General features: G+C 38.2%; 2 protein-coding genes across 2 annotated transcripts; one reads left to right on the top strand and one right to left on the bottom strand.

Moving 5' to 3' along the window:
• Positions 1-8,934: 8,934 nt before the first annotated feature.
• LOC5577620 (inhibitor of nuclear factor kappa-B kinase subunit beta) lies at positions 8,935-20,316 on the top strand. Its single transcript, XM_001656564.2, has 5 exons — positions 8,935-9,690; positions 11,133-12,595; positions 18,336-18,685; positions 18,748-19,155; positions 19,218-20,316. Exons 1-5 carry the CDS (start codon positions 9,570-9,572, stop codon positions 19,258-19,260), a joined length of 2,385 nt encoding a protein of 794 aa, XP_001656614.2. The 5' UTR covers positions 8,935-9,569; the 3' UTR covers positions 19,261-20,316.
• LOC5577619 (transmembrane protein 242) lies at positions 19,458-21,546 on the bottom strand. Its single transcript, XM_001656563.2, has 3 exons — positions 21,389-21,546; positions 21,091-21,329; positions 19,458-20,469 (listed from the first exon to the last, which is right to left on the bottom strand). Exons 1-3 carry the CDS (start codon positions 21,465-21,467, stop codon positions 20,332-20,334), a joined length of 456 nt encoding a protein of 151 aa, XP_001656613.1. The 5' UTR covers positions 21,468-21,546; the 3' UTR covers positions 19,458-20,331.
• Positions 21,547-23,470: the final 1,924 nt, after the last annotated feature.

The following is a 23,470-nucleotide window of genomic DNA, read 5'->3' as shown; positions in this document are numbered from 1 at the left end:
TCCAATGCTACTTACCCTGATAAGTTTAGACGGCAACATAAATCTGACTGGAATGCGTTCAGGCAAACTCAGCGACCGCATCTCTATAAAAAATACAACCAAGACTTTACTTTGGAGGAACTCTTATGGGCCTTAGAGCGCAAAGCAGGTTCATCAATAGGCGCAGACAACATTGGATACCCAATGCTGCAACGGCTACCAATATCATCGAAAGTTGCAATGCTGGAGCTTTTTAATCGTATCTGGGACAACGGTACATTCCCCGATCAGTGGAAGCTAGGAACAATAATGCCAATTCCCAAACCTGGTTCGGACCGTAGCAGAGCGGATGGCTATAGACCAATAGCTCTTCTGAGCTGCATGGGTAAAGTTTTCGAGAGAATGGTCAACCGTCGGCTTATCACTGAGCTCGAAACAAACCAAAGACTGGACCCACGTCAACACGCCTTCCGGTCGGGAAAAGGTGTTGATTCCCACTTGGCTGCACTCGAATCTTTGCTCAGCTTTGAAAACGACGAGCATGTTGAGATTGTGACTCTGGACATATCCAAGGCCTACGACACCACCTGGAAACCTGGCATCCTCCACACACTGAAAGAATGGAAAATCTCTGGTCGAATGATGAACATGCTATCCAGTTTCCTTGCAAACAGACGTTTCCAGGTGTTCGCCAATGGATCTACATCAAGCCTCAGAAAAGCGGACAACGGCGTGCCACAAGGATCTATTTTGTCAGTTACGCTGTTCTTGGTAGCCATGCAGCCTATTTTCAAAAAAATTCCGTCGAGTGCTGAAATTCTTTTATACGCTGATGATGTTCTTCTCGTAGTGAAGGGAAACAACCGTCGATTAGTTCGCCAGAGCATGAGGAAAACCGTCGGAATCGTAACGGAATGGGCAGCCAGCGTAGGTTTCTCCATTGCTCCAGCTAAATCCAAGCTTATGCACTGTTGTCGTCAACGCCATCGTAAACGAGGTCGAGCGATCAATATCAACAGCATTCCCATCCCACAAGTGCGGAAAATTAAAATCCTGGGAATTATGGTTGACTCGAAACTAAATTTCAAACAGCACCTAGCAACTATCAAGAAAAGCTGTAGCAGTAGAATCAATATCCTCCGAATTCTAGGGTCTCGGTTGAAGAGAAGTAACAGATCAACCCTACTGAGCGCAGGTTCAGCACTGATATTTTCGAAATTATTTTACGGCCTAGGGCTAACAAGTACTAACACCGAGGATATGGAGCAGATGCTAGGGCCAACATACAACGAAGTTGTGCGCCTATCTTCTGGAGCATTTGTATCTAGCCCCACTACATCTATTATGGCTGAAGCCGGCTGCCTACCTTTCCGCCTTGCACTAACTCTACGACTAGCGAAATTAGCTGTACGACTTCTGGAGAAAGATCTGTTATCTTCCAAATACCCAGTGGTATCAAGGGCAAAGGACATCTTCCAGCAAACAACAGGCTACTCCCTACCGAACATTTGCATTACTCTCAGAAACACCGACCGAGAATGGTACACCCTTCCTCCACGCATTGATAACTTTATTAGAAATAGCGTTAAAGCTGGCACGAATAGCAGGATCGTGATACCAATGTTCCAGGACTTCACAACAAATCGTTACCGGCACTACGTGAAATCCTTTACTGACGGCTCGAAAGATGGCTCCTTTACTGGGGTTGGGGTTGTCATGGATGAAGAAGAAGAAAACTATTCCCTACCAGACGAATGCAGCATATTTTCAGCAGAGGCCCATGCTCTGCTTACTGCTGTGTCCAAAGTAAATGGAAATCACAGCACCATCATCTTCACTGACTCCGCCAGCTGCATAGATGCTCTACGAGGAGGGCGATCCAAACACCCATGGATTCAATCAGTAGAAAGACTATCTAAGGACAGGAACATCACCTTCTGTTGGATCCCAGGTCACTGTGGTATTACAGGGAACGAACGAGCAGACAGCCTAGCTAAATCAGCGCGAAACAAGCACAAGCTGAACACTCCTCTACCCTCTCAAGACGTAAAAATGGCTCTGAAGCGAAGTGTTTGGTCCACATGGGAATCTGAATGGCGTCAAGTCCAGTCTCAACTTCGACTGATCAAGTGTTCTCCAGTTAAATATCCAGACCGTAACAATACTTCCGAACAACGGACTCTGACAAGGCTTCGCATAGGGCACACTCGTCTCACCCATTCACATTTCATCGACAAAACCTTACCGCCTATATGTCGATTTTGTGGAACCCAAATAACAATCCCACACATCCTGATCGACTGCAGAGGATATTCTCAACAACGGGTCAGATGCGAAATCACCGGATCACTTGCTGAAATACTAGCGCACGATGCAAAAAAAGAAGCAAACATTTTGCAATTTCTCAAAGATTGTAATATCTATAATCAAATCTAGTTTTAAACGATGTTATGTAATTGAAAAATGAATACGACCATTTCGACACGAATGCCACACGTATGGTAAAGTGTCCTAAATAAATATTAATAATAATAATAATAATATTTGACGCGGTTAAGAAAATTCTAAATTCAAACATTTGTCAAATCGTCAAAATCTGTCCGATTTTGTTGAAATTTGAAGCTATGCTAGCTCAACTATTATAGAATTAGGGAAAAATCAGTAAAAATATATTAAACGTTTTTTTCTTCATGTTTTAATGACTTTATGTGGAACACATTAGGTTCCTTAATTGACGCATCAATTCTTCAATGTGCCTAATTTGACGCATTATGTTCCTTATTTGACGCACTAAAAATAATTGCTAAAGTTTAAAATTATTAAGAGTGTTATTATTCAATAGTTCAATTAATTGAAAAAGCGCTTTAGAATGAACATAAAAGTTAGAAATTTTGAAAAAAAAAAAACAAATGACTGACGTAATCCGGTAGTACTTTTGCTGTGCGTTCAGTTAAGGTGTAGAAAATAAAACCGGCGATTGGGTTCAATCCTTAGTCAAGAATTATTGTTTAGTTTAATGTATTTTCGTCGTGATATCAAACAAGGGAATGTTTTGAAAACTACGTTGCGCTGGAGCAGGGAAGGAAGTTGCAAAAAAAAAAAAGAAAAAAAGTTCGAAAACTAGAACGAAAACAACCGTTTCCAAGTGTGGCCGTTTGAGAATCTTCATTACTTATAACACGTAAACTATGCCTATTTGTTCCATGTTCTATGTAAACCTTATGGACCGCGGGACAAATATGCGTAGAACCAACGGCAGTATGGGCCTCGAAAACGATCGAGAGCCATATATGGGGTAATCCATCGCATGTTATTAGGAGGAAGGAGGTGTTCTGCAAGATGTGACGAATCATACAAATTTTTTGAAGGTTCCATATAAAAGTGTGACGGTGGGCGGATGGGCGGGGTTGTTGTAGAAAATTGTATGTTTTTGTAACACGTATCTCATGGACACCCCCTATTGTATAAATTTTACTAAACCAACCCCTCACCTCCTGACCACGTGATTTATTGAAGTTTCCTTGAAACAATAGGGGACGTCCATAAACCGCGCTAAATCTTACCATTTTTAACCTCTCTCCACCTTGGCCACATTTTTTGTATGGAAAGTGCGAATATTTTATATGAATCGTTGCGTTTCCCTGAACCCCCTCATATCCATAAAAACGTTACATAATCTATGGATGACCCTTCACATGTAATTACATAGAGGATTGGGATGTTTCGCGGACGGATTTTTTGAGTACAAGCACCATCAATATTTATTTTCCTACTTTCGATCCAACAAAACATGCTGAACAAAATAGCAAATAATAAGGAACATTGTGTGCCTAACTTGACGCACAAGATTTTCATACAAAAATATGTCTTAAAGCTTAAAAGTAGAAAAATTTCGACGTCATTCCATGAATAAAATAATATTACTGACTGTTGTTGATGATATTGCTGTAAAACAGCACAATATTTTCACGAAAATTGATCAACAATAGTTAGCACATTCAGTAAGGAAAGAAAAAATTGACGCACTTGTCGGATGCATTTTCAAATAAATTTTATTTTTTCCCTATTATTAATCAAAAATAAACTTTTTTCGATTAGAATCCTTCATTAACATGTAAATAAATGTTAAGCAATAAATGTTCGAGTGCTAGTCTGATCTAGAATTAATTTATGATAACATTAATTAGAAAATGCGTCAAGTTTGGACCCGCGTCAAATATGGTACGTTCACGGTATTCGTTTGAAACATCTATTAAACTATTTATTATCTGTTCAATATACATTCAAATTCAATCAAGGTCGTATTCCCTCCTCGCCTTGGTTATGCGACCTGGCCGCTATAGGAGGGCCTGATCCATTTGCCTATTAGATGGAAACCAAAGAAATAGCCTGTAGTAATTGTATCACGTTTTAGCACTTTTGCTTGAAGTCGCATCATCATTTATTTGGCATAGACGCACGAATTTCTCTGATGTTATCTAATGGACGTTCTGCATCCGTGTTAAATGGGCATTGATTCCCATTTAAAATACTCAACCCACTAGCGAAGTTTAGTTTGCATTTTGCTAACCAGAATGATCTACCATGACCCCACAGTTATGGATCAATTAGTGTGGAGTCCAACCTATAAAATTCAATAAAACGACATGGAAAACGTAAAATTGTAATTGAAAAGCACGAATTGAATCGTTTCAAATTGGAACTTCGGTTAGTAAACTGTTTTGAGTGTAATATTTACATAGGATTACATAAAAATTAAAAATTGCATCGGTTTCTGAAAAGCATAATATTATGGATCAATTTTCATATTATGGATCAAATTGTGACATATTACGGATCAGTGCGCAAAATCAAGAGATTTTAAACTCAATGCATCTGTATTGCATGATTTGGTGAAAGTTAACAATGTGTCACATATTACTGCAAAAAATAGCATTGTTAGAGCTGGAAACAAGGGTAAAATGTCCTTTTTTGTATTTGTATTTGTATTTGTATTTGTATTGAAGATTCATCCGACATCATGGTCTTAATGAATAAAAATAAAACTAAACTAAACTAAGCATCAACTCTTGGACAACACTTAATAACAGGATACATTAGACCTGGCGATTGCGTAACCGATTTTTGAAGGTATTAGTTGAGATGTTAAAATCGAACAAATTGTAATTATCTTGGAATCTCCGGCTTATCGTGTCAATGGGATTATTGGATCCATACATAGTTCGCCTCGGTGGTTGATACAGTAGTTGTCTAGAACGCAGCACACGTTGAGAAGCGTATATATTAAGCTGGCGAAGCAATGCTGGGCTGTCTATTTCGGAGCGAAGAACTTTAGCACCAAAGACGGCTTGGTTAATCTTTCGCCTCTCCTCTAGCGTTTCGATACCCAGCAGTGCGCATCGATGCTCGTAGGGCCGTAGCCGTAATGGGTCAGACCAGGGTAAGCTACGTAATGCGCATCTCACGAATCTACGGTGAATCGATTCGATTCTAGCAATGCACATTGCATCATATGGCGACCAGATTACAGAAGCAAACTCTAGAATTGATCTGACTAACGAGCAGTACAATGATTTTAGACACAAAGGGTCATCGAATTCACTTGCTATTTTGAAGATGAATCCAAGTTGACGATTGGCTTTGTCGACTGTTTCTGAATAGTGCATTTTGAATGTCAATTGATGGTCTAGTAAAACACCCAAATCTTTAACATTATCCACACGATTCAGTATGGTACCATTAATGGCATAATTGTACAAAACAGGACTTTTCGTTCTACGAAAGAATGTGATGCAGCACTTAGACACACTAATACTCAAATGATTCAACGTACACCAACTCACAAAGAGGTCCAACTGTTCTTGCAACTGGCGGCAATCATTGACGCTTCTTCCTTTTTGTGATATACTGCATTGTTGTAACTGAGGCATGAACTGTTTTCGCTCCACACCAAGTTTTCCACCCATCTTTGTCTGCTAAAAAATGAAATTTACCAACCTTGATGTTGTATTAGTTTTATCCTTAGTGCTATTGTCTGAAAATGTCGAATCCAATGCTTAGAATGGTAGAAATCTACATTCTTTGGTAGTGATCCATAACCGTGGTAAACAGTCATTTCCTGGTCCATATTATGGATCACTAGTTAGAAGTGCTAAAATTCGGAATTTAGAATCAACAATCAAGAAAACTGTTTTCTTAAGATGAATTGGGTCCTAAAATTTTTAATGAAATCTTGTTTTAATTTAATAACACGAAAAAGCATGTCATTTTAACTACTTTAGCAATTTTCCCGTTCAAATAATGGCTATAACATGTTTAAACTTTAATTTAAAAATTTGGTCCATAAATGAACCTTGACACTTTTGATCATGTTTGACGTTCGCTTAGTCGACAAAAACACCACAGGGGTTTTAGTTCGACCACTGGGGTTGTTCCTATCTGACATTTCGTAAGGGACACGGAAAACAAAATACAACCAAAATTTGAGTTTAAGCCAAAGGATGTGACCAAATCTAAAAAAATGTTTTTTGGGCTTAAACCAACGGAAAACATTAGACAATTGAGTAAACATGTGTTTTTGGACTAAACTTAAGCGTTTGGCACTAAAATTGGGACAGGGCTTTAGGATTCTATTCACACTAAATCGAAGCGAACGAGCATGTTTTATGCTATAACATATGAATTTTACCACTTGTGGGAGCCTATGAATGCTGACGGCACTTCTTACAGAAAACGACCATATAATGATAGCTGTGTTTTACCAACTAAACATTTGTCAAATACGATTTTTAGTCATTTATTTGTTTTCAATTAATTTTGTGGCAGTTGAATAAAAGCTGAGATAAATGCTTATAAAGCGATTTTGAAATTATAGAATAAAATCAATAATACAACGACACGCTTTATAACTACTCCAAATTTGTGTGAACAACGCCTGTACAAAGGTTTCACATGCAAATAATTAAAATGTTGTTAAACATGATGCTGAATTAAACTGCAATAATGTTACTCTTTAATGAATGTTCGAACCCTCTGAGCAGAATCTCAAATAGAGAAACTTAAAAGTAGATGGAGTACCGTGTACCTTTTAATTCCGCTCCTAAATGCTTATCTTTGACAGATACGCGTATTTCGACTACCACTTGCAGTCTTCTTCAGTAGAAATACGCGTATCTGTCAAAGATAAGCATTTAGGAGCGGAATTAAAAGGTACACGGTACTCCATCTACTTTTAAGTTTCTCTGCAATAATGTTGTTTGTTAAATTAGCGTTGTTAAATCATCAATCCTTATTAGGCTAAGTGAAACCCTGAATAAACATCATTTCAATATATTATTACAGTCACTATATGATTTGTAGCCTAATAATTTCGTCAGATTTGCTTGAACAATGTGTGCGTAGCAGCTTCAAAGTAATATAATAAAGCAACTAATCAGTATGTAGTTGTGAAAAATTGCTTAATGAATGATTATAAAATAGGCAAATGTTTTTTGGGATATGAATAATTCCGTTACTGGTTTTGATCTTGTTAATAAGAAAATAGTGATAATGTGATAAAATAGTGAGATGACGTTATTGTGTCGAATAATTTTGTGTGGTTAATGGTTGTAAGTTACTAAGATTGTGATTATTAGAGTGATGATAGTTTGTGATATTGTGAATATTAGTGATATAAGCAACAAGAATCGTGCTTTTATTTTAATGAAGATAATGATAGTGAATGTTGATGTGATTTATTTATTACAGTGATTATTTTTAATGAGAAGTTTTATACTTTAAACTTGATGAAGCAGTAGTATTGTGTTGTGGCTGGATTATAGATGTGATGTTAATAACAAAATTGGTATAGATAATGGTGAAGTTGTTAGTAGAAATTCTGTTGATAATAAAAAAGGTGATATCAATACCAGTGAATAGTGCTATGAAGTAATCTTAGTTATCAAGTGAAGTGATAGTGTGAAAAGAACGTTTCCCACCTTCTACCGTAACCTTCTGAGACAGATCGCAACAATGTCTTCTTGGAAGCCATCTTTCCTATCTAAAGTCTAGTTTAGAGCTTCGGACAGTATTCACTGTACGAAATAGTTGCAAATGTTTTGTCCAATACTGTATATTAAAGTTAGCAAATATAACCAACCGAAAAAACAGTAAAGATTTGTTTGTCGTTCCCTCAGTAAAAAAAAATTTCGGTAATTTTAAACAGCTGAGAACTTCTTTGATTTACTGAGTTTTCAATAATCGCACAAATTAAAGAGGAACGCCGCAGTCCAACATCCAGTAAAATTGTAGCGACTTCACGGAGAACAAAATATAGTGTTCGCCATAAATTGTCCGGGAGCCTTCCTTAGCCGATTGGTAGAATCCGCGGCTACAAAGCAAAGCCATGCTGACTGAAGGTGTCTGGATTCGATTCTTGGTAGGTCCAGGATCTTTTTGTAATGGAAATTTCCATGACTTCCCTGGGCATAAGAGTATCATCGAATCTGCCACACGATATTCGTGATCAAACGTCAACATCCCACCGCAAAATCGCTAGTGTTTGGAGGGGATTTTAACCTCCAAATTTCCAAATAACCTCCAAATCATCACCTCCAAGTTAGTTCTAAAAACCTCCGTTATATGAAATATGGTGGCGCGTCGATCGTCGCAAGTTTATCGTTAGACAGACAATACGAATGCGAAAATGGCAACTTTGGCAAAGAATGCTCTCAGTTAATAAATAACTGTGGAAGTGCTCATAAGAACACTAAGCTGAGAAAAGCTGGCTCTGACCCAATGGCAAGACGAAGAAGAAGAAGCTAAAATTTAGTAACAAAAGTATTGATTTTCGTTGCGTTTGTGCCTATTTATGATTTTTCAAATTTTAGATGTAAGCCAAAAGTAGAAAAATGATTTTGATCATTATCACATGTTTTACTAGACACATGCCGATGCACACGCAGTCTCTTACCCATCCAAACGATCCAAACCCCACCCACAACACCTTTTGGCTTTCTCTGTTTTGCTCCGTGTCTTCCAGTCTTATTTTGTTTTGTTTTTTATTCCGTCAGTGTTCTTTGTTACGTACAACAAACTGTGCGGTGTTATCCCTGTTATCAATGTGAGAGTGTTGAACTGTTGAATAATAATATTCGCGAAGAATAATCCAATTTTTCACCTATGGAATAAAATCGCCTAAGCTTCAAATAATCATCTCTTGATAGAACTTGTGCCAGACTCCATATTCCTGGCAAGTGAACAGTGAAAACGTAACACAATAGTGTGGATTTTTGGATGGAAAGTGCACATCGACCGGTTTAAATCGCCAGCAGAGCGCATACATAAAATTAGAACGCAGATTCTCACGCATCGAAACCAGACACAGGAAAATTGGCTCCCGCTTGGCTAAAAATAGCCCATTCTTTCACACTGCGTCAGGTCGAAAAGTTGTGGCGATTTCCTCATAACTCGCGGAAGAATTTCGTTGTTCTTTACTTGGCGAAGGTGCCCATTTCTCCGGGTGAAGTTTCTTGGAACTTATTAAGAAGCGATAAGGGCTTGGCGTTTGTATGACTCACGGAGATCGACGACAGTGATCATTTACCAACACGATGATGGCCCAAAGCGAGGATCCTCCCTTTATTGGGGACTGGCATCGGGAAAAGCGACTGGGAAGTGGCGGATTTGGGTTTGTAACCCTTTGGAAAAACCACAAAACCAACGAGATGGTTGGTAAGTATGGATATTGTTAAGCACAGGGCTGGTAGCAGGTCTTCTTCTAGAGACTCGGTCACTGTTTCAATGCAAGTACATAAAGTCTCTACTAATGGAAGATCTCTGAAATCTTCATTTTAAACAAATTGATCTCGTTAAGTCACTTTTTCCTGGTTCTGCTTGTAGTGAATCCCGGTGAAAAATTCCAGTGGTTGTAAGAAACCTTTATGTCAATAGGTCTTCCGTGAATTGTGTAACTGTTCGTGGGGAACCAATCTGACAGCAGGTTAATTTTTAAAGACTTGGTTACTACTTTATTGCTTGTCTTAAAAAAAAAACGCTGTTGGGAATGGGAAGTCTCTGGAGTCTTTTTTCAATCAAAATGATCTGTAAAATAACTTTTTCCTCTCTCTGCTTGCAGTGAATCCTAATTCAATTTTTAAGAGAATCCAGAGATCATTCTCATGCAATTATTCCTTAGATTTTACTGGATGTTCTTGTCAGAGCATTTTTTTTTTTAATTTGTCGAGAATTTGCTTTATGAAATCCTTATGCTCTCAAACGCTACTACTAACACAGAGTTTCTAAATATTTTTAAAAAATTCCCAGGGACTATCCCAGAATTTCCTCTATTTTTTCCTTCAATTTATACAGTTGTTACTTTTGAAGATTTTTACAGCTTCTCCCACGAATTGCTCCAGAAATTCCTTAAAGAATTATTATAGCAAATTAATTGAGAACTCTCGCAGATATTCTTTAACAGCTCCTTCTGAAATGTCTCTACGAATATCTCTGCATTTTATCCAGATTTATGTTAGGGTTTCACACCAGCAAATACTACGAAAACTATTCCAGTAATCCCTCCAATCATTCTTACACTAATTTCTTCAGCGGTGCCGTTCGTTGTTTTTCAAGGTTTTTTTTTTGTTTCAGAAAACCCTACAGTATATTATCCAGAGTTTATTTTGATTATTTAGAACTACAATTTTGGAGGAAACCTTTTGAAATTGCACGAGGCATTGTGGAGAAATCGATGGTTGAATTATCCTAACAGAAAATCTTGGAAAAATATCTATGCCGCTTTAGAAAACAAACATACATGTAGTATGTAATGTCGTAATGTCACTAAAAATTCTAAACAAATGTCATCATGCATGTTATTGAAATATGTATTCTTAGAAAAATGGCTTGTCGTAATTTCACGAGAAAATCTCAACAATTGTCTTTGATATTTTCTAATCTTAGAGAAATGTCTAGTCAAACTTCTGTGTCCTGGTTTATCTTAGGTTAACTTTTGTTATCCCAATTCATGTATGGTCCTTTTGCTTCCTTTTGCTCTCTTTTTTCAGACAAGAGGTTCTCAAAGTTTCTATGTTCTAGACATTCAGTCGCCACCAGCCCTATAATTATCAAATCTTTGCCACTGATGTAATCACTTTTTTTTGTTCCTATTTTGGTAGCTATCAAAAAGTGCCACATTCTGCTCGATAAAAGCGAGATGACTGATAAGAACTGCGAACGATGGTGCAACGAGGTGTCCCTGATGATGAACAAGGTGCGCAACGAGAACATCGTTCGCACGGTGCGGGTTCAACCGGAGACGTTCCTGCAGGAATTGATAAAACATTCGACGAACAAGTTGCCCATCCTGTGCATGGAATACTGCGAGGGTGGTGATTTGAGGAGGGTGCTCAATCGAGTCTCCAGCTGTAGCGGGTTGAAGGAATTGGAAGTAAGGGAAATTCTGCGATCGCTCAGGAACGCCATTTCCTATTTGCACAATTTGAGAATCACGCACCGGGATATTAAGCCGGAGAACATAGTGCTTAAGCAGATGGGAGATCGAATGGTGTACAAGCTGACCGATTTGGGTTATGCCAAAGCCTTGGATAAGCAGAGTTTAAATGCAAGTCTGGTTGGAACGGTGGAGTATATTGCTCCGGATTTAATCTACTGCGATCGATACAATTGTTCCGTCGATTACTGGTCCATGGGGATCATTGCTTTTGAAATCATCTGTGGAATACGTCCCTTTAGTCCGCATTCAATCGTTGCTAAATGGATGATGCTCGTCCAGCAGAAGAAATCTAACCACATCGCAATCACTGAAGATAACCGGGAGAATTACACATATCACAGTGAACTATTTCCTGAGAATCACATTTCTAGCGTGCTTAAAACATATCTAGAGAAATGGCTTACCCTCGCATTGGAATGGAATCCGAAACAGCGAGGACATGTCTTCCAAATTGGCGACAAAGAAGTCACTGAACAGCAGCTAAAATCAGCCAAAGAGCCTTCAAACGGTCAACCAGTTCAGGTGCTGAAAATTTTCTCCATGCTAGATTCCATCCTCAGCAAGAAGATTCTTACCATGTTCTGCTTGTACGATTTCCGCTTCCTAAGTATCGAAATCGATGAAACAACGGTCCTGGAAACGCTATGCTCTGCAATCACATCCCAAACTGGCATCGCTCGAGAGGCGATCGAGTTCGTTCTACCGCTGGATCAGAAGTTGGACCGCGTGACGGCGACCACCAAACCGATCGATCTCTATCTGGACGGTTTCCACGACAAACCGATGCTTTTCATCATCAAACAAGGTGCCATCATCCAGGCGGATCTCAAACCGCAAATCCCAAAGAGTGTGACGGACGTGTTCCAAAACATCAAAGTGAAACTGAAGCCGCACATGCTGAGGCAGTTTGTGTCCAATGCGTGGTACTTTGTCACCAACGAGCAGCGGATTTACGGCACGGCACTGGACGGCATCAAGAATTACGGCTTGATGCTGAACGATCAGATTGTCAAGGGCAGGGACGACGTGTCCAAGTTGAACAAGGTGTCGTACGGAATCAGCGGAGGACTGGAGTACCACAAGCTGTCGCTGATCCAGGCTAAGGAGATGGCGATGGTCAAGCAGGTGAGAGATTTTATTGCGCTTCCAAGATAAACCATATACCTTCATAAGTTTATAGATCTCTCAACTTCAACATGCGTTATGTATATGCATATGGTTTTTGACAATGCAATTTTGTCGTGCATACATTAGATTCTGAATTACAGTGCAGATTGATTTCTTATAGCACCACCAATATGCAAGGTCTTAAACAATCAGTTGGTTGCATACATTTTATCTATTACTCGTAGTAACTACAGTGTACATCATGGGCGCAGCTAGAAGAACAAGAGGATGGACGATGGGTTTGTCAAGAACTTCTCATGGAGTTTCTGTAGAGATATTCCACAAATATTTTTCTTGTGGTTTTTCCATGAATTTCAAAAAATTTTAATACAATTTTCCTGATTTTTTTTTCTTAGGAAATATATCGAATTTTATTAAACAGTCCTAGTTGAACCCTCCAGGTATTTTTACAGGAACTCAGGAAGAATACTGTTGGAAAATCTTACATGAATGGAGTCTCTTTTACCAACCAAAATGACCTCCAAAGTAAGTTGTTGCCTTCTTCTACTTGAATCCTGGTGCAACATAAACGACTATTCCACAGTTTTTTTTCGTTATTTTGTCAGAATTCAGCTTTTTTCAAGAAAGTTGGAAATAATTTTGTATAGGGAATTTTTCTCCCCAATTTTTTCCCAATTCTATTCATTTTTATGTATTTCTTCAAGAATACATCCATAGTTTCTCCGAGGAAATGCTCCTAAAATTCATCCGATATTATTCCAGAAAATCTATTTAGAACTCTTCCAAGAACTGCAAGAGTAATCCGTGTATGAACTGCTGGGGTAATACCTCAAGCAATTTGTGGGCTTCGTAGCCGTGCGGTTAGTGTCACCAGGCATTTAGCCGCATCGTGCTAGGGAGTGTGGGTTCGATTCCCGCCTCAGGCCGGTAAACTTTTCGTGAGGACTGTTTTCCGACTGTGCCACTGGGCGTTGCATGCTAGTCCGTTGTCTAGTGTGGTGCTTCCTTCAAAGGGCATAAATGCCCACTGGAAGCATTAACGTGTCAGTGTCTTTAATTTCAAAAGCTAAAATTGTTTGAGGTATTACTCCAGCAGTTCATACACGGATTACTCTTGCAATTTTTCCAAACATTTGGCGTGTAATTTCTCAATTGAAATAACCAACGATATTTAAAGTTTCACATCAGCAAATTCCAGTTATTCATCCGAACAAAACTGTTTAGATGTTTGGATCATGGTGGTATCTTTGGAGTTTTCCTTATAAAAGATATATCTGAAGAAATGTTTGTAGGAAGTTCTTAAAAGAAACACTGAACGAACTCTTGTAGAAATTATTAAAATAATATCTGAAGTAAACTTAAGAGGATTATAAAAAATCAATCTTAGCTATAAGTAATACATAAATGGATGTTGCCATACCAAACCAATTATTCCGACGATTTATACACAAGTTCTCAAGGATAAAGACTGGAACGCGCAAAAATTGGTCGACAAAAAATCTTGTCTCTCAGTCATAATACGACAACCTTATTTTTTATTTTGGTTGCTTAATTCATATATTTAGACGAAAAAAATGTTCGTTTATTATTTTGGTTTGTCAAATCCGAACTATATATTTTTTAATTGCTTTGATTTGCTATATATTTTTTTAATTCCATCTGACCAAGGTCCAATACAGGGCGGATTTGTGGACTGTTGCATCGTACCACTCGATTGTCTTTTTCCCATAGTGACAGTTCGCCAAGTCTGGCCAGAACAGCACAGTTCTACTCGTCAACAAACGTCAACATTCCACCGCAAAATCGCTAGTGTTTGGAGGGGATTTTAACCTCCAAATTTCCAAATAACCTTCAAATCATCACCTCCAAGTTAGTTCTAATATCCTCCGTTATATGAAATATGGTGGCGCGTCGATCGTCGCAAGTTTATCGTTAAACAGTCAATTATGTTGATCATGATTGATGGTTCCCGTAGTGATGAAAATGTCACTTTTTAGACCAAACAAACATATGGCATGCCGGACGAGGTATTGTTTCGGGAATTTCGATAGTTTGATGGTTTTGAAAACTTCGGCCACCTTCCCTTTTCTTGAAGCGGTATAAAACTCCTGTCTCGGTAGTTGCTTGAAAACCGCCTTTACATATGTTTCGTGGAAGAATATCAGATTGCTATCCCGATGCATGAAAAATTTATTCCCATAAATGGTCGGTGCTTAGTCAGACCTAAGACGAAATAAAGATCTTCACTACCCACACTCGCATAACAGTCCCATATTCAGGGCTGGTAGCAGTCAGACAGTAAAATAATTGTGACTCTAGTGACCAAAATGATAAAAATAGTGACCAAAAAGTGACTTCAAAACTACATATAATAGTCATGAAAATGACTATAAATGAAAATACGGTATCAACCAATCTACATTTCGGGTGAATTTAGAGTGTAGAGAACTGCACTGCCCATGTTCGCATAGTCGACGTAAGCGCCAATATGATCAAAATTCATATTTTCGTTGCTAGGCATTCTTTGCCGAATAACACACTGTTGGATATGCGAACAGCACTTACTTGTTAGCACATACACCACCTTATAAGAATATTCACACGGTTTGTCTAGTGTTTGTTCGGATAGTTTAGCGTATAAACCAGTCTGCTATGATCATGATTGAAACTTACTGTTTGGTCGCATAAAATACCATGCGAATATGGGAAATGCAGTAGTTAGGGTGTTCATTCAAAATCAGTTTTTCAAATTCCCGAATGTCCAAAAAAATTAAAAAAAACTTGATATTTTATTTTTTTTTAACAAAGTAGTCAAAATCGGAAGACCTGAGATTATGAATTAAATTAAAATCGTAAAAACTGCAAACATTCTAAGACTGTCTTCGAAATTATGCGTTAGCCATGATTGATTCCTGGAAAAAAAATTGATCTGGTGAAACTTATGTCGGATCTTTTTAACAGAAACGGTATCTTTGAAAACATTTTATTTTTCTTCTTTGAAGCTGGCTAAATTTTTGACATAAATCTAAAATTGCATGTTACAAGCAATCTATCAAAAATATGGCTAAGAATTGCGTAAAAAACTTAACAAAAATCTGACCAAGATTATCTAAAGGACCTCGCATTTTATTTGCGTTAAAAGATTTTTCCATGAATTTATGAACAATTTTACATGAAATTTGTTGGGAATGATTGGAAAAATACACTGTAAATCTGCAGAAATCAATGCAAAATCTCGTCAGGGGCCTCATGAGAACTTTGTCATAGATCAAGGAATAACTAATAGGTAATCCAGACAAGGCTTCATCGAAAATCAGTATCATCTCAGAAATCCGACAATCGTAATTCTGAATTAATCTGTCCAAGATTTCAGTGAATCTCCCAAGAAATTTGCCATATATTCATTTAGCTCAGGTTTTCATAAATGGCAATATCATCAACCATAACAACTTACTACAACTTATTTTGGTGGTTTGTAGGTTTAGTGCTTGGAGATGTTCGTTCCAAATTATTTTCCCGGTGACCATCTCAAATTTCCGGTTTTCCCGTATTTTTCCCTGGTCCAGTAGCCACCCTGGAATTATTGCAAACTAATCGTATCACTTAGTCACGACTCGTACGTTTTATATGTTTTACGACCCGTTTTGTATAGAAATAGTTGACCTAAGATGAAGTGATTCCTATCAAAATTAGTACTCGCTTTTGAAGTCCTGGACGAGTTTCTAACAAACTCTTTGATATTTTGTTTGTTATTAAAATCCGTCTCTGGCTTATCTCTGGAAGGAATTTTGATGAGGATCTTTCAAATAATAGGTTAAAGATTCCTTATACAGTCACATATTATTGCAGAAAGTTCACTAGTAATTTATTCAGCAGATCTGTCAGATAGGGCCAAAGTATTCGCCAAAATTTATTAAAATATTACGACTACAAAATTCAGCCCAAATGTTTTGCCAGCATATTCTCCAAAACCTTTCCCAGATTTTTTTTATATTTTCCGTTGCAAATGTCTACGACATATTCAGGAATACCTATCTTTTTTGAACCTTAAATTTTCAAATCATACTTATTTGTCTTTATAATAATACATATATATTTCTTGCTGTTTGTGTTTGAAAAGATAACCCAGCCTTAAATTTCAATACCGTTAGATCACGAAAATAGTGACTTTAGTGACCAATTTTCTGAAAAAAGTGATTTTAGTGACTTTTTGTTGGAAATAGTGACTTTTTAGTGACTTGCTACCAGCCCTGCATATTTTGTGGGATTTCCTATATAAATGGGACTGTTACGCGAGTATGCGCAGTTCATGCCCCTTGCAGTTGTCCAAAATTTTATGGCACATAAAGTTATAGAGCAAAATCTAGAATGCCGTGAAAAGTGTACTGCGATCTGTCAAACTTGGGTACTTTTGCAGTACCAAGGGACCAAATGCAGTACTAGAAGTGGTACACAATCTGAACCCGAGTGGGACGCACCTGGTCGTCCAGTCTCACCAGTGTTTTTTAATGTCTTCAGAAAAACGTACCCCAACCGTTCAAAATAACAAAATACATACATTGTTTGCTTTAATATTGCAGCTTACTTGTTTAATGAAGCAGCTGTAATCAAAATTGACGAATCCGTTGACTTATCTTTACAAGACCAGAATATCATCTAGTCCGGTATGTCTGAACACCGACCATTTGGTCCCGAAAATCAAATGTTTCTGATCGCAGTACGGAGTTGAGAAGATGTCATCCTCAAGGGGACTTGTAGGAATTTTCTTGACCCATTCAGTCAAGGAATTTCTTTACTTTTCTTGAGCGGAACAGCATACTTAGCTTTTATCTTGAACTAATTTAATGGAGGAATTGCTTAAGGAAGCAATACATTGAATTCCGAATTAATACCTGAATTAGTTTCTGATAGAATTCGTGGAAACAATCTTGAAATAAAAATGCTATTACTACAAGCAGTAACACTTGTGATTCCGAAATATTTAAAAATATTGATAGAAAAATGTTTGGCCGGATTTTCTGAAAAATTGTTACTTAAATCTCCTGATTTCTGTTTGAACTATTTTTGTTTTCTTGTTCCTCTATGGTCTCCTAAAATATTCTTAGTAACCTGGTGGATTCTCTGATAAATTCTTATGAAAAGGATTAACCCTTGATTCCGTTTGGTTTCAGGCATGAGGTCTCTAAAGTTCAGCTTAACTTAGTTCTTACTAGCCCGTGGATCGAAGATTTTGATCAAGTTCATCCGCAGATTCCTCTAAACATTACGAAAGATATTTTTAATTGGATTTTTCCAATAATGCATCCAGATGCCATAGATGCTTCAGATGACTCATCCAGAAATTACTTTAGTCATTCCAAAAATTTCTTGAAATGGAATCTTTGGAATGATTGGAGGAGAATTAATTGTAAAACTTTAGAGGATTTCTTGGATAATCTTTGCAATAAAATTCATTCAAGCCATAAACCCATGAATCTCTGTTGGCATACATGCAGAGACTACTGGCAATATGTTTATAAAAAAATAATAGGAAGTTTTCATCAATTTTACGAAACGTTTTCTATAAGAATTTTTAAGTTTCTGATTACACAGAAAGAGTTAAAAAAAGTTTATAGTTATCTAGATATATATTTTTCCGAAGAGAGAAGGCACACTCGTCTTGTTGCCACCATTGGAAGAAAATTCAAAATTATAAAAAAGTTGTTTTCAAAATCTAACCGTCTCTCTCCAATTCCAGTTACCTCCTGGTACCATTCAGCAGTGCTTCTCCGTGCTAGAGGAACGCTGCACCCGGATGGAGGCTACCATTGGCAAACTGGCGGAAGTGGCCGACAAGATTACCACCCGTTACGAGTCGGTGCTGAAGCGAAGTCGTGAAGCCGTGGCCCATCAGCTGCTGCGTGGCTATGACCAACAGGATCCCTTCAATCTAAAAAGCCTGGACAACCGGTACGAAATCGCTCGGGTGCAGATTTTGGAAAAGAACACCCACGAAAAATCACACATCGATATGCTTCAGGCGGTCTACGAGTGCCTGAAGAAGCGGGATATTCTGCTGAGGGACTACAGTTTTAAGGAGTTGCAACAGTGGGTTTGAAAAATATTCATTGGAGTTGAATTGTGTTTAATTGGCTTTTTTACAATTTTAGGCAACTAATCGACATTCGTCGCGAAATGCAAGAGATTAGAAAAGCTTTGGATAAGGCTCAGGAGCATGCAGAGAAGTTCAAAAAGGACTTGGCTAAGATGATAGTGGAACATAACAACAGCGTGTGGAGTTTGTTGAATCAGGGATCTACGAGCAACACATCAAATCCAACAGTTTCAACGTACAACGGAAATGCTGCAATCATTCCGGACATCGACCGAATAATGGGATCTAGCAGTGGAACTGCCAATGGAGATTTACCGGGTGCGCCAAAGTTTGTTGTCGGAGGTACCGTTACCACACTGCAGAATTCGTTGGGCGGCGAGCCAATCAGCAAAAGTTTACTCTGCTATGGCGAGGGACCAGATGTGGAGTCGTTGTTAACAGCTAATCAGTCGCTTATTATGACGTACGGAAGTAGAATTGATTCGGCTAAGGATTATTAATAATTAGACTTTTTCAACTTTTCAGAACCGAAGATCTTTTAAAGGACGGATTCGACTGGATGAAGTGATGTCACCAGCACAACATGCACAGAGTCAATTAGAAGGGTGCCTCCGGAAACGGTCATTTTACTATTATTAACAACATTTGAATGTGATATGCCATTGGCAGGGTTAGTAGCATATCCCTTTTTAGTTTCTATTTTAATGCAAGCCTTTAAAAAGTCTTTATTTTCATTGGAAGATCTCTAATGTCTCTTTTATCATCAAAATGGTCTCTGAATTCAACTTTTTTTCTCCTTGCGAATGGAACCTAGTGCAAAATTATAGAGGTTTCATTCATACGTGAGTATTCCACAGGTTCTTCACCAATTTCTTACAACGATGTTACCAAAATGTGGAAACAATATTTTAGAATATTTTTCAGGAACTCCCCTGGGGATCTTTCCAGCAATACTTCCAGGAGTTTCTTTGAAGAATTCGTTCATAAATTCCCCTAGCGATTTCTCAAGTAATGCTTAGAGTAATTTATTCGGATGTTTCTACAGAAATTCATCAGCGCTCCACAATACCTTTAGTAATTTCTTAAGAAAATACTCATCAATTTTCCACGAATTATTCGAGGGGACTTCCTTGAGAAATTTCTGAAAGAAACTTTGGAGAATTTGCTGAAGAAAGTTCTGATGCATTCTCTGGAGCTATTCCTTCAATGATCCTTGGAAAATTCAGATTGAGTTCTTGTTATTATATGAACTATTGAAAAATTCTTCGGAGTATTTTCTGGAAGAAACCAATACTTGAATTAAATTTTGATGAAATTCCTGGGAAAAATATGAAAATCTGCATATACAGTAATACTTGTAATGTCAGGAATAATTTTCATAAACTTTATGTTTGATTCGCGTCATGTCTATTTTTTCATGCATGAAGTTCATTAAGTTCCTATTTCTAAAAAACTTTGTCGCTACCAGCCCTGCCTTGGCCAAAAATTGAGCAAGCATTTTCAACTACATTCAAGCACAATTTTCGTATTCGTTCATTGTTTTAATATTAAATGTTTATTACTACCTATATATTTACATGAAAGCATAATAAACCTAACTGAAGTCTTATGGTCTTATGTTAAATCAGGAGGGCTACGCTTATTTTTCCTTCCTATCCCAAGTGCTCAAATATTTCATAAGATCCGTCAGACCGTCAAATTCGGTTCTACTCCTGGGAGGGTCATTTTTCGGTATCCTTGGAAAAATGTTTCCAATCGACTCCCGGAATTCCTGCATCTAAAATATTTTACAAAAATGTTTCACTGCATAATTTACTTCACCGCCACCAGCAAAACTAAGAACTGTTCATTTTGTGAAGTGGGCAGCTTGTTTATGTGATATCTTTTTATTTTATGTCCTAATGAAATCGTAATCGGGTATCGTACATCGGTACATCGTTCTCTGTTGTGTAAGATCCATGAAAATGCTTTTGGTTGATAAGCTAAATAGTTCTTGAATAAACATCGCAAGAAAAGCTTTTGAGCAAAGTTGATCCTCTCATTTTTCTCACAAAAAATATGTGGAAATTACTTTTATTTTATGTTAAAAATTGTTGCATCAATAAACTTGATTTTTTCTTGTTTATGATGGCATCGAAAGACAAGATTTTTTTTTAATTTAACAGAGAATGTTTTAAGAAGTTTTTCAGCCCATCTCTAATAACGTTTTATTTTGTTAACCTTCAAAAATCAAAGTTTTTTTTTATTCGCAAGAAATTTAATTATTTTGAAGGCTCTTGTATTTCTACAATATGGTTCAATATTAGTCGAACGATGTACAGAAGCCCGATTGCGATTTCACATATAGCATGCACAAGGTGCCCACTTTATAAAATGAACAATCCTTATCGTTACTTACATTCGAAGCCCCCGTAAGCTTCCAGATCCCGTAGCAAATGGTACCGGTTCCGAGAAACGCATACAACGTACCCCAACCGAGGGCACGCATCGCCAGACTGGCGCCGGTTTCCTGCATGGCAATACTGCCCTGGACACCCCGCTCGAAAAACTGCGGGTCGGACTTCTTCGCCGTCATAATCGTTTTGCTGAATCCGGCTACGGCTGCTATTCCCGCTACTCCGGCAAGGAAAGCGGATGCTGAAATCGGATAATACCGTGTTAAATTGCCTTCTATCTTCGTACACTCTTGAACTCACCTCGATAGCGAAATTTTCTCTCTTCGTCGGACATTTCCGTGCGGTGTAATCCTGGTTCTGATCCCGCTGGGTGTTCCATGCTTGCGATTTATTTTCCTTTCGGCGAAGAATCTGCCGATCGCTCTTTTACATAACCGAATCAAAACAAAGCGCTGTCAAAACGGTTCTTTTATTTACTCGAGGTACCGTTAGCCACAAATCGCGAACGTCTGGTTGTACTTTGCCTGTAGTGGTGAAGGCGTTTGATATTGATGAGGCTTGCATTACCATCCACTACTAGCTATTCTGGCGCTATGAATCGGAAAGATTCACGGTAAGAATTTTCTACTTGCATTCAATGCGCTGGGAGACGATTGTTTCTTTCTCGCGTAACAATTCTAAAGGGCCAATGATCAAATTCTAAACAAATCGGGTTTTGATACCATTCGATAGCATCTCCCAACATCCACAAACTATGCATACATTGTCAACATAATCATAAAACTTACCATTATAAACTCGGTTTTCAAAACGGCCAATAATCGCTTTTTTCCAAATCATTCATTGGTCCCCGCTCGAAAAGGCCAATGATTGGTTCTCGCTCCATCAAGAGGGCCTACAATCGGAATATTTCGTAAACTGTCATTGGCCTTAGCATGGTGAGAGGCCAATGACTCTCTCTTGCTCATTCATTGAAAACCGAAAAGGCCTAGCCTTGGGCCAAGCACACTAATAAAATTCTATTTTGGCCAATAAAAAAGGCCCATGCCTTGATGAAAATCGAAAATGGGCCAAGCATTTAAACTCATCATATTTTCCAAATTTTTGTCAGTTTTCAGAATAACATGGATTATTAGCGTGTAGTAATAGAAAATCGTCACTCAACTAGCACAGAGAACAGACGTTCATCTTTAACCGTCAGCGTGTGTAAAGCTTTGTACTGGTCATTTCAAAGTATGTCGTTATGCTCCTGTTACGCGGCGCTGTCATCAGAATATAGGAGCTTCAATTTCGCCGCTTTTTACACTTTGGCGCTAGTGTTACCATAAAAATTGCCACTTGTCGCTAGCGTTGCTTTGTATGCCGATGTATGTTGACGTTCGCTAGTGCCATCGTGTGGTCGAAACGAGTTTGTATGTCGCGCTCTCTGCGTTGGCGGCGCTGATGATTGATTCTAACCCTTACACATGATTTTGATGGAATTTTGTTCGAACCTGCATGTCTGTTCTCTGTGCAACTAGCAAGAAATCACATTGATTGATTTGAATACTGAGAAATAGGAATAGACCATTTCCGTCAGATCTAACCCCCAGTTTTTGTATTTTTCTTTGAAAGGCAATCATTTTTAATGAATGTTAACGCTTTCAGATTTTGTTTATATGCACTCCTGATTTTCTTACAAATTTTTGAAAACATGGATACTCACCACATTTTGAAAAATAATTCAAGATGCGGCACAGTTTGTTCAACCCTATGGGAATCAGCGTGGTGATTTTGCAACAGTTTTTCGATTCCACCCCTGCATTGGGATGCTTGTTTACATTTGGAAACGTCAAATCAGGTGCGCGCTCAAACTGACCGTGATCCCAGTCAGGGCGCCCCAAACAGGAGCACCAACGAAACTAACTTGAAAGTACTCAAACAAACGTTTTTAAACCAGGTTGGAACTGGCGCAATCCGTTCTGAATCACAGTTTCAACTCCAACCCGATTCAGATTTAGGAAAATATGTTTTCCTCCACATATTCAATGTTCAAAACCAACCCCTAACAACAAATCTCTCATCCACCCAACAGTTACGGTACCGGTAGTTCTATTAGAGACGTTTTCTGCTGTTCATGCCGACAAAGCCCAAATCTATCTGTTGGATGTTGATCCGGAAGATTTCCGCCTTGAGGCAGCAACAGCCGTGCAAGGAAATTTTGAGCGGTTGTTGTTGATTCAAGTCGAAAATCTTCCGGCTTATTGAATCCTCGTCGGCACAAAACATCTGTTGACTACAATCCTTGCGTTACAGTGCGTTGCGTGTAGTGTTCGGCGGGTGTAGTCATAACCGGCCGAAGCGGTGAAGGTGGTTTCCGCGGTGATAACGGAGATTTCAGGA

This window comes from Aedes aegypti, chromosome 2 (assembly GCF_002204515.2).
Source record: "Aedes aegypti strain LVP_AGWG chromosome 2, AaegL5.0 Primary Assembly, whole genome shotgun sequence".
In the NCBI taxonomy this organism is placed as follows: domain Eukaryota; kingdom Metazoa; phylum Arthropoda; class Insecta; order Diptera; family Culicidae; genus Aedes; species Aedes aegypti.
This window is presented reverse-complemented; position numbering and strand designations above follow the sequence as displayed.

What these genes read in the sequence shown, in the direction of transcription:
- LOC5577620 (XM_001656564.2), top strand. Translation starts at nt 9,570, where the DNA reads ATGATGGCCCAAAGCGAGGATCCTCCCTTTATTGGGGACTGGCATCGG. An exon ending in AGATGGCGATGGTCAAGCAG is followed by an intron (nt 12,596 to 18,335) that starts GTGAGAGATTTT and finishes CTCCAATTCCAG; the next exon opens with TTACCTCCTGGTACCATTCA. An exon ending in AATCAGTCGCTTATTATGAC is followed by an intron (nt 19,156 to 19,217) that starts GTACGGAAGTAG and finishes TCAACTTTTCAG; the next exon opens with AACCGAAGATCTTTTAAAGG.
- LOC5577619 (XM_001656563.2), bottom strand. Translation starts at nt 21,467, where the DNA reads ATGGAACACCCAGCGGGATCAGAACCAGGATTACACCGCACGGAAATG. An exon ending in GAGAAAATTTCGCTATCGAG is followed by an intron (nt 21,330 to 21,388) that starts GTGAGTTCAAGA and finishes ATCCGATTTCAG; the next exon opens with CATCCGCTTTCCTTGCCGGA. An exon ending in AGCTTACGGGGGCTTCGAAT is followed by an intron (nt 20,470 to 21,090) that starts GTAAGTAACGAT and finishes AAAATATTTTAG; the next exon opens with ATGCAGGAATTCCGGGAGTC.